Genomic DNA, 9,591 nt, shown 5'->3' with positions numbered 1-9,591 from the left:
TGTGATTTATAGGTTGCCCTTCCATAATGTAACCAGAATGTAAAACAGTAAGAATTTTTTCAAATAAATTATTCTTCCCACACTTTTGACTGCTTAAACATAATAGCTTTCTTATTTTTTATTATTATGATTTAAATGGTATAAATAAAATACTTCAACTCCTAAACAACATTCTGTTTTGCTATTGTTTAAGGATATGAAGACGTTTTCTACATCTGCAAGTTTCACTTTGATATTCACGTTCACATTATAAAGGGAAGTGAAAGTCGCAGATGCTAAGTGACAGTAAAAGACAACACAAAATGATTAACCTGATCGTCTTCAGGTTTAAATGGCCTAAAATTATTCAATTTCAACTCCAGCTTCTTCTGCTACGGTAAAATGTGTGAGTTTAGTGTGTAAATGTTTTCCATAATTTATCCCCTATGCAATAAAAGACTGAGATACGTTGCTCCGCTTCACCACTGCTGTCATGTTTTCCTGCTGAAAGGAGGAAGCATGACTGAGAGGCGATCTAGCATTGTGTCTGCCCTCCCCTGCCATCTTTAACAGTTTGAAAGTAACTGTCAGTCTATCGCAAACAGTTTAAGCAAGGCGGTGTTACCCTCAGGACTTAAAAGCAGAGAAGGATCCTTTGAGAATGGTAGGTGAAACTGATGCAATTTCTTGAAAGACTTAGCTTTTCAATTGAAGTTCACTGCATTCGATGAACCGTAATTCTACGTATTTGTCTGTGCGCATAAAGATATTTGTTCTACTTAACCATTGCGACCATCCCCCTTGCTCTATAAAACAGGAAACTACAATCTTGCATATTGCTGCAACACATTTCCTGCCCTCAAAATGTCAAAGAATGTCATGGATGTTTAATATACCCATGCAAGGTGGATAGAGCCCTTTACAGATCTAGTAGATGTCCTTCACCCCGTTTTTTTGTTTCTATTTTTGGTCTGTAGACCAGCCCACTTAACTATTTATCACAGTATTATCTGGAGATATTGAACATTTAATAGAGTGACACAATTTAACTAATGTTTTCATGGCCTGTTTTTACAGTCAAGCTCTTTAGTTGTGTGTGAAGTGGATGAAAGTCTGAAAGATAAACTGAAAAAGTTTAGATTTCGAAAAGAGACCAGCAATGCTGCCATACTAAGTAAGTAACGTTTATCCGTTCCTTACACACGTACTTCACATTTGTAAAATCATTATCAAAAATTTTCATCGCATATGAATATCTGCAGACCAACTAATATAAAATAAAATCAAAGCACAAAAGATTTCTCTTTGAAATTTCTTAGTGAAAATAGACATGGCGAAACAGCTCGTTATTCTTGAGGAGGAATATGACGTAAGTCAATTTTTCCTTTCTCTCTTTATTTACTCTCTGTTTGTTTTGATTTAAAAAGTCACTCGCACTCTGTCTTGTCTTCTAGGACATCTCAATGGATGACTTAAGAAATGAACTTCCAGAGCGGCAGCCCAGATATCCTTACATCATATCATGAAAAGCAAAAATATTAATTTAAAAAAAATAGCCTTTTCGCAAAATCAAGTAATCTTCTGTTGGCTGCTCCCCTTCTGGGTCACCGGAGTTGATCATCTGCCTCCATCTCATTCTATCCTATTATCCTCTTCTGTCACACCAACCCTCTGCATGTCCTTTTTCACAACAGCCATGAATCTCCTCTGTGGTCCTTTTCCTCCTGCCTGATTGTTCCATATTCAAAATTCTATGTCCAATGTAGCCACTATGCCCCTTCTGCACACGTCCAGTCTCAGGGTTGCCGCTATAATTTTGTCTCAACCTGAGCTGTCCCTCTGATGTCTTCATCTCTAATCCTGTCAATCCAATTAAAGAATATTAACATATTCAACTTTGCCACCTCCAGCTTTGCCTCCTGTCTTTTTGCCAGTGTCACGGTCTCCAAACCATACATCATAAGAGGTCTCATTGCCATCTTGTAAACCCTTATCAGTCATAAATCATCCCCGATACTTTTTTCCACCCACTCTACCCTGGCTGCACTCTTCTTCACCTCTCTTGTGCACTGGATTGGTTGACCCCAGGTATTTAAACTCATCCACCTTTGCTGCCACTACTTTTCCAGCATCACCTTTACATGTCTCCTTCTTATTCACACATATGTATTCTGTCTTGCTTTTACTGACTTTCATTCCTCTTCTCTCCAATTCATACCTCCACCTCCTCAGACTCCTTTCTGCTTGCTCCTGTTCAGATTCTGCTGATATGGTTATATACACAGAAAAGTTCCTTGACAGAAACGTACATTCATTGTCTACAGCTACAAATATGTCCATGATGATGGCAGAGTGTCTTACCCGCTGTGTTTCATATTCTCCAGTCCTGTGGGTAAGCAGTTACAGTAATCTAGATTCTTAAAGCATTGTAGCAACAATGGCAAAGTAAACTAATCTAAAATACACTTTTAAAAGTTTTTATGGGGATGAAGGTTGAATTAGAATTCTAAAGATATGTTTGGGCGAGTATTAAAATTACCCCCAAAAAAATGTCACTTTCATTTTAATAGGGTGCAAGCCAGAGCAGCAGATGATGTATGCAGGAAGCAAGAATCGACTGGTCCAAACTGCAGAGCTCACAAAGGTAATTATCACAAAATTATGAGTTTATAATATACAGTGGTATGTTGAGTAAATACACTAGTATTTAATGTAACAAGGTATAATATTTCTACTTTTTATTCAGAGAAATTGAAAATCTGTAAATTTGTAGATTTTAATTGAAAGTCTCAGATTTACTTTTCTCTGAAATCTACTCAGTTGTTTTTAGTTATGTAGTTGACAGACATACTTTTATGTTTACTGCCAATTTATTTTAGCAGGTTATTCATATTTTAATGTAATGTTTTCTTATAAACATGTCTTTTCTTACATGTTAACTCTGTGTATGAGCAATTGCTCATTTTATAATTTCTTTGCTTTACTCTCTAAGGTGTTTGAAACAAGAAACCCCGATGACTTGACAGAAGAATGGCTGAAGAGCCACCTGTCATTTTTTCGCTGAATGTACAGCTTCTGCATCTCCAAAGGTTCCTTTATGAGGCTGTCAGTTTAATGTCCATCTGGTGTGTATGGAATTGTTAATAAACATTTTAACCCAAACAGCTTTGTCAGTTCTGCATTTAAATCAGTCATTTTAGGTATTCTTTTTCAGATGAACAAATACAATACTATAAGATCAGCTGTACTAATTACAGCACAGGTTAAATTCATGAAAATACTCAAGAGGTTCCCAAATCAGAAAAAGACACAGAAAAAGAACAAACTTTGGTCAGAGGGTTTTTTTTGTTTTTTACAAAATGTCGTCTACAATTTATTACCTGCTTTGAGAGCCCACATGCTTTACACTATTCCCACTCCAAAGGCATTTCAAGAGTGGAAAACTTTTTTTTTTTTTTTTTTTTTTTAACATGATCCTGTAATGACCATCTGGCAAACAATATAGAGGAATGGCGTACAAATAGCAACTAGAGTTAAATCTACAAATAAAAACTGGATTGAACAGAGTTGTATCCAGGTGAAAGGTTATCAGCATTTCATAAACAATTTGTAATCAGCAAGAAATTTCAACCCCACATCAGGCCAATATTATACTCAATGACAGTGTAAGAGCGCCAATGTTTGGAGCTCAATATATAGATAAGACAGGTCACCGGCTCACTGGTCTTATTCACTGTCGCTGGCGTCACTGGAATCTGAGCCTCTGTCACTTCCACTCCCACTCTGAGCCCGAGTCTCTGAATGGTCGCTGCTGCGGTCGCTGCCTGCAGGAGAGGCGCTGCGACTCCGGCTGCCTCTTCTGTTCCCTCCTTCATCCTCACTGTCGCTGCCCTCCTCCCCGCTGCTCCTGGCTGAATTCTTTGGCTCATTGTCGTCGCTGTCGTCATCACTGCCAAAGATCTCTTCCTCATCTCGCATTTCTCTGGTCCTCTCCTCGCCGCTCTCGCTACCACTGCCGCTTGCCTTCCGCCTCCTCTTCCCTCTGTCTTCATCCTCGTCCTCATCTTCTCCCCTTTGTTCCTGTTCTTCATCGTCTCTCTCAGATTCACTGCCAGAGTTTTCTCCCTCGCTGCCACTGCCCTTCTTCTCATCACCTGGAGAAAATAGCAGTGCGTTGATTTAGCATAGTTACTGACAATCGCTCAAACTCATTTTACATCGAGGGCACATACGGACAAATGAAACTGCACTTTAAAGACATTTCACTACACATTCAATCCCCAAAATATTAATTAGATTTAGATAATAAAGCGCAATAAGTGCTCAGGTAAAGAAAAAAAAAAGCACTATATAAGAACCGTTCCGTTTCCCCAGATATAAGCTAAAGTAGTGCAATTTCAACAGCACATGACAGTTTTCCTACATCATAAATGTGTAAAATTACAGAAAATGCTCTGGTAGCTCACCGCCCAGACTGTCACATATTTCTAAAACAAAGTTTATGTTGCTTAATCCGACAAAAAAAAAAAAAAAATCATCAGAGTCTTTCCCCAGCCAATTCTGGGTAGAGGGTAGAAAAGTCAGTAAAAATTATGTCAACAACTGACCAGAATCTTGCGTCTCTTTGTCCATGTCGATATCTTCTTCCTCATCTTCTGGCTCATGGTTCTCCAACTGAGCTTTACGTGCCTCCTGAAAAATCACAGTGAAAGCAGTCAGTGACAAATACACAGTAAAAGAGGAATGACAAAAATCAAAGTATACGGCCATTCCTAGAAAGCATTTATAATCTAGTGTAGTCTGTCGAGTGACATGGAAAACGCTGGAAGCAGGGTGCTAAATATATAATAATGCAAACCATCATTGACCCCGTTAATTTTTGTTTTGTTTTTTTGCTTAAAGCAATAAAAGACACCTCCCATACCGGCACTTCTTTTGTATAGCAACTACTTTCTTTAGCAAATGTGTTGCAGCAGAACTACTTCTATTAGATCAATCATACAGTTCTAAACTTCTAAATAGTTTTCTTTGTCTTTGAAGATATTGTATCAGTCCCAATCTTCTTCCAAGAAAAACAAAAAAAAATTCAGTAACAACAACATACGTTTCTAGCTTCATCAGCAAACTATAGGATGGAAAGCTAAACTCCTGATTGAAAGCTCTGAAAAACAATGAAATGCACTCACCTGAGCTTCAAGCTCCTTCTCATTCATGTCTCTGTGCTTACACACCAGCACAGCGTTTGTTGTAGACTGTGCTCCAGCCTTGGCTCTTCTCTTGCTCAAGCGCACCCTACAGGCCAGAATAACAGTTGTAAAAGGTCTTGGCCAGCCAGTTATTTGTCATGACGGTTTTGTGCAACAACATCAATACCACCAATACCAAAACTTGTGCAACAAACCAACATGTACAATGTTGAAGTAGTTAAAAATATTTTCCATCCAAGTGTCAACATATACAAATCATTTCTAAGGTGTCACCTTGTCTCCAGCTCATTGTAGTAAACACCGTCTCCATCTCTGAAGATAAAGAAGTAGTTCTCTTCATAGCCTTTGCTGGCTTTGTTCTTAACGTTCCAGTTGTATTCCCTTGCTATCTTGTAATCATAGCTGAAACATACCATACAAAATTCCATTATACTTGTGTACAGTACACTTTCACCAAACACACTCAAAAATAAATAAATAAATAACACCCAATTAATGTTTATTTAATGCAGTAAATTCCACAGATACATGTTTGTGATGCATTATTTTACTTACAGATCCTCAGGCATGTAATCGATCCCCTCTTCAAAGTCTCTCTTGCGCTTTCGGAGCGTTTCCTCATTGGGCAGGAAGTAGGCCACAAACTGATTTCCTTCCTCATCCATCATACCTCTATATTTCACAAACAACAAGTGACATTTAACAAAACAAAAAACACAAAAGCTGTTGAAGAGGAGAACAGAGAAAACACATCTGATCATACCTGATCATGGCCTGAGACATCATTTCCACAGCTGCTGGTCCAGACATGTCTTTAGGTGCAGGATCGGAGTCAAATATGACTTGAGCACATGGATTGATCCACATCTGAGGCAAAGAGAAAATGTATTTATTATTTTTAACTACCAGCGCAACAAAAGTGGATTTCTTTTGTTGTTGTTGCATGCATGTTTCAATCATTAAGGTTCCATAGGTTAATACAAATAAATTCAGTTAAGGAATTAGCTCACCTTAAAGTCAGGGAACACAGGTAGTACCTCCACAGGAGTAACTCTGGGTTTGCTGTAATGCTGTGTAATCTGGAGATAAAGAACAACTCCATTTTAGCTAGTTTGTAGCTTACCAACACATATCAAAATGAAAGAACTCAGTTGACAAACAGAACAATTATTATTATTTTTTTTTTAAATTGCCAGAACAAGAGTCGCACATCCAATACAAAGGTTTAAATTGAACTCATTTCTTTTACATATATCATTTTGTTGGTGTAAGAAGAGAAGGATTTGAGCTAGTGCTGCTCAATTAATCGAATTTTAATCTAAATTACGATCTGGGCTTTCAACGATCATTAAAAATGACTGAGCCGATTATTAGCACCTCCCTCGTGCTTTACTCTCGCGTTGCTCTGTGTGGCAAATCGAGCGCACCTCTCTGCGTTTCGAACACGCGTCACAACAATTAAGAGGACCCGAGGGAAGCTCGGAAAGCTCGAAAAGGTAAGCAGATGTTATTTGGAGAGGAGAGGATAATGGCTGCTGAAGAAAGAATGCCGTTGGTTGAAAAGAGAGGTAAAACAACTTCAGTGGTGTGGAAACATTATGGGTTCGCGGAGTCAGATGTGGATCAAGTAGACATAGTGTGTCAACTTTGCTATGGTGTCGTAGCTGCACCACAGAGCAACACTACAAATTTATTCAATCATTTGAAGACCGCTCACAAAGTGACATACGATCAAACAATGAAGGAGCATAGAGAAAAACTCTCGACAACACCTGCTTCATCCTCACAGACTTCCATTCACGCTGCCCTTTACAGCGCGACTAAATATCCCACCAGCTCCCAGAGACGCAAGGAGATAACAAACGTGGTAACGTTTTTCCTCGCCAAAGACCACTGCTCAATTAACACAGTGAACAACCCCAGCTTCAAGAAACTAATCAACACTTTTCAGTTATTTTTTATATTGCAAAATTTGCACTGTTATCAGTATTTACACACTATTTTATGACAATCTTTAAAGCCAATATTCAATACATTGTTAAATAAATATCGTCAAATAATCGAGATCTCAATTTCAGTGAAAATAATCATGAATATTTTTGCCATAATCGAGCAGCATATTAATATGCTCACTCACAGATTTCTGTGCATCCTCAAACGTCTTCTCAATAGCAGAAATCTGACTGTCTCGGTCCTTGTAGATCTCTTCTTCTGTAAACTGCTGTTTGACAGACACTCCAATCCTAAACGCAAAAACAAAAACGTCTCGATTACATGAACACCTAGAACATGCATCTGTACATGTGTGAAATGTAAAGGTGGAGTTCACCGATCCAACTTACTTGACTTCCACTTTCTCATTGGAAACACCGTATCGGTTAAACTCTGTGGAAATGTATTCCGTTTTCCTCATCCATGGGACAACTTTGGCATGCTGCTGCGACCTTATAGGGAAGGGGAAAATTGCTCAAAATAAAAATATTGCTGAATGCATAACACAAAGCAGCCCATTTAGTAGTCATACCTCTTTGAACTGGATGGAGCCTGGATATCCTCCTCCAACAGTTTTTCATCAGCGGGATCCAACAGAACTGAAAATGTGAAAGATTAACTTAGTCTGTGCAGACATTTAAATAATTCACAATGTAAATTAAGAACAGGATCAACCTTGACAGAGACTTACTGTTGGGGTCTATGCGGTACGTGTCTGGGTTGATAAGATCAATGGTGACCCCGAGGTCTGGTTCAGTCAGGAGTTCATGCTTGTGCTGCTTCTCAAGAGAAGTGGCTTTATACTGTACAAACCTGCCAATAAAGAAAACCATAGGTTATATATGTGTGTGTGTTTAAACATGTTTACTTGATGGGAAGTGAATACTTGTATTCACTCCATTCAGTGGAGTGCAAAAATGAATACCTGTGCTGATCAAATGGATAAGTGATGAATTTAGGATCAAAGGGTATGTCAGGCAAGGTGTTGCAGTATTTCACTCTGCAGACAACTCCAGACCTGTCAAGAGCACCAAAGTAAAGAATACACCAATGGTAAGCCAGCAATCTTCACATACAGAAGCAGTTTCTGTACCTGACAGAAAATAAGTACATACAAATATGTTTTTAATCTACTGACCTCTCTGGGACGGTTCTGTGAGAGGATGGCCTGCTGGAAGAAAAAAAAACAAAAAACAGCCATTGGTTAGTAGTAAAGAGTGCACAATGCACAATCCCTTTACTACACAATTTAATTTTATATTAAGAATCCAAATGTCTTCAACTTGGAAAACAGAACCTCTCCTTTTGGGCAAAAATAGGGCATTCCTTATGTTGTCTATACATACTTTTCACTGTGGTCTGAAATGTACAGCTTAAACCAATTACAAGCTAACTCTTATTTTATTTGTTTTATTTTGCAAAATTACAAACGAAGGACCAAAAATTTCAAACAAATATTGGCAATGGCAACACTGGAAGGGGTATTTGTGCGTTAACATGTTTAAAAGGAACAAAAGCTACCCTACACATACCGCAAACTTAAAACCACTATTTTTTAGTACTTAATTACTAATCTTTCAGGCGCCTTTTTTCCGCCACATTGTTGTTAGCATTCTTGTAGCCAACATAAAGTCAGCTTTTGATTTGCCTGAACTTTACATTAGTGCTGCTAAAAAAATAATAATAATAAATTGTTGACTGGCACAAACTACTGACAGTAAGCTTATGGAAATCCCTACGCTGATTTCTGTAAGCTTCTCGTAAATTAGCCGAACGTTAAGCTTGATTGTTTGTTTGCTAACACTTCCGACTAATGCTACACACATCACAAAAGCAGCCTGGGACCCGCTGACCACTTGTTTCTGCATTAAACTTAATTCCGTGTCGTAAACTGACACAAAACGTGCAGAAACCACTCAGGTAAGCGAACTTGTAAAGGCACTGTTGAACGTACCTGTGGCCGTCTTCTCGTTGAGATTGTGTCTGAATCGTTGGAGCCATGTTTATGAAAAAACGCTTAAAATTAAAAACAAAACCGTTTGTTTGCACAAATACGTCAGAAGTCAACAAAAAACATTAACTCCTATCGAGTTCATGGCCTGAGTGCGTTTTCATCTTTTATTAGCAGGATGGGATGATGACCCGGTAGTGTATCCACATCTCCGGTTCTTAAGAGGACTTTCTTTATTGTGAGCGCCTCCTAGTGTTCTGGAATTTGAAGTACTTGAACAACCCGTTGTCCTTTTTTATTTTTTTCACAGGAAAAGGGGACATGGGCGATTTTTGAAACCCAGTATTTGGTATGACCACCTTTATTCTTCAATACAACCTAAACTCTGTTAAGCAAGCTTTCCTATAAGTAGTTTTCAGAAATTGGCTTCAGGTTTCTAAGGACATTCAAAGCTCTTTGAAT

At 38.3% G+C, this 9,591-nt stretch overlaps 2 protein-coding genes across 3 annotated transcripts; one reads left to right on the top strand and one right to left on the bottom strand.

The window, feature by feature from the left end:
* The first annotated feature begins 501 nt into the window (after nucleotides 1-501).
* On the top strand, nucleotides 502-3,141 carry gmfg (glia maturation factor, gamma). Its single transcript, XM_084950455.1, has 7 exons — nucleotides 502-643; nucleotides 1,057-1,153; nucleotides 1,299-1,348; nucleotides 1,434-1,485; nucleotides 2,291-2,371; nucleotides 2,550-2,623; nucleotides 2,972-3,141. The coding sequence occupies exons 1-7, from the start codon at nucleotides 641-643 to the stop codon at nucleotides 3,041-3,043; spliced, it is 429 nt and encodes a 142-aa protein (XP_084806581.1). The 5' UTR covers nucleotides 502-640; the 3' UTR covers nucleotides 3,044-3,141.
* A 164-nt stretch (nucleotides 3,142-3,305) lies between these two features.
* On the bottom strand, nucleotides 3,306-9,350 carry paf1 (PAF1 homolog, Paf1/RNA polymerase II complex component). Of its 2 annotated transcripts, none has more exons than XM_084950454.1 (14): nucleotides 9,133-9,350; nucleotides 8,317-8,346; nucleotides 8,104-8,196; nucleotides 7,870-7,991; nucleotides 7,711-7,777; nucleotides 7,529-7,630; nucleotides 7,324-7,429; nucleotides 6,197-6,265; nucleotides 5,950-6,053; nucleotides 5,742-5,858; nucleotides 5,460-5,588; nucleotides 5,166-5,271; nucleotides 4,587-4,671; nucleotides 3,306-4,133 (listed from the first exon to the last, which is right to left on the bottom strand). In XM_084950454.1, exons 1-14 carry the CDS (start codon nucleotides 9,177-9,179, stop codon nucleotides 3,706-3,708), a joined length of 1,605 nt encoding a protein of 534 aa, XP_084806580.1. In that variant the 5' UTR covers nucleotides 9,180-9,350; the 3' UTR covers nucleotides 3,306-3,705. The 2 variants fall into 2 exon arrangements, with proteins under 2 accessions (XP_084806580.1, XP_084806579.1); XM_084950453.1 differs by having other exon boundaries at nucleotides 8,317-8,349; nucleotides 9,133-9,349.
* Between the last annotated feature and the right edge of the window lie 241 nt (nucleotides 9,351-9,591).

Source organism: Perissodus microlepis, chromosome 14 (assembly GCF_051167445.1).
Source record: "Perissodus microlepis isolate ML-2025 ecotype Zambia chromosome 14, ASM5116744v1, whole genome shotgun sequence".
NCBI classification, from domain to species: Eukaryota; Metazoa; Chordata; class Actinopteri; order Cichliformes; family Cichlidae; genus Perissodus; species Perissodus microlepis.
This window is presented reverse-complemented; position numbering and strand designations above follow the sequence as displayed.

Excerpts from the sequence above, each read along its gene's own strand:
- gmfg (XM_084950455.1), top strand. Across the intron at positions 1,486-2,290 it reads TCCAGAGCGGCAGCCCAGAT|TCATTGTCTACAGCTACAAA; the intron begins ATCCTTACATCA and ends AGAAACGTACAT. Across the intron at positions 2,624-2,971 it reads AAACTGCAGAGCTCACAAAG|GTGTTTGAAACAAGAAACCC; the intron begins GTAATTATCACA and ends TTACTCTCTAAG.
- paf1 (XM_084950453.1), bottom strand. The coding sequence starts at position 9,179 with ATGGCTCCAACGATTCAGACACAATCTCAACGAGAAGACGGCCACAG. Across the intron at positions 8,197-8,316 it reads CACAGAACCGTCCCAGAGAG|GTCTGGAGTTGTCTGCAGAG; the intron begins GTCAGTAGATTA and ends TGCTCTTGACAG. Across the intron at positions 7,631-7,710 it reads GCTCCATCCAGTTCAAAGAG|GTCGCAGCAGCATGCCAAAG; the intron begins GTATGACTACTA and ends CTTCCCTATAAG.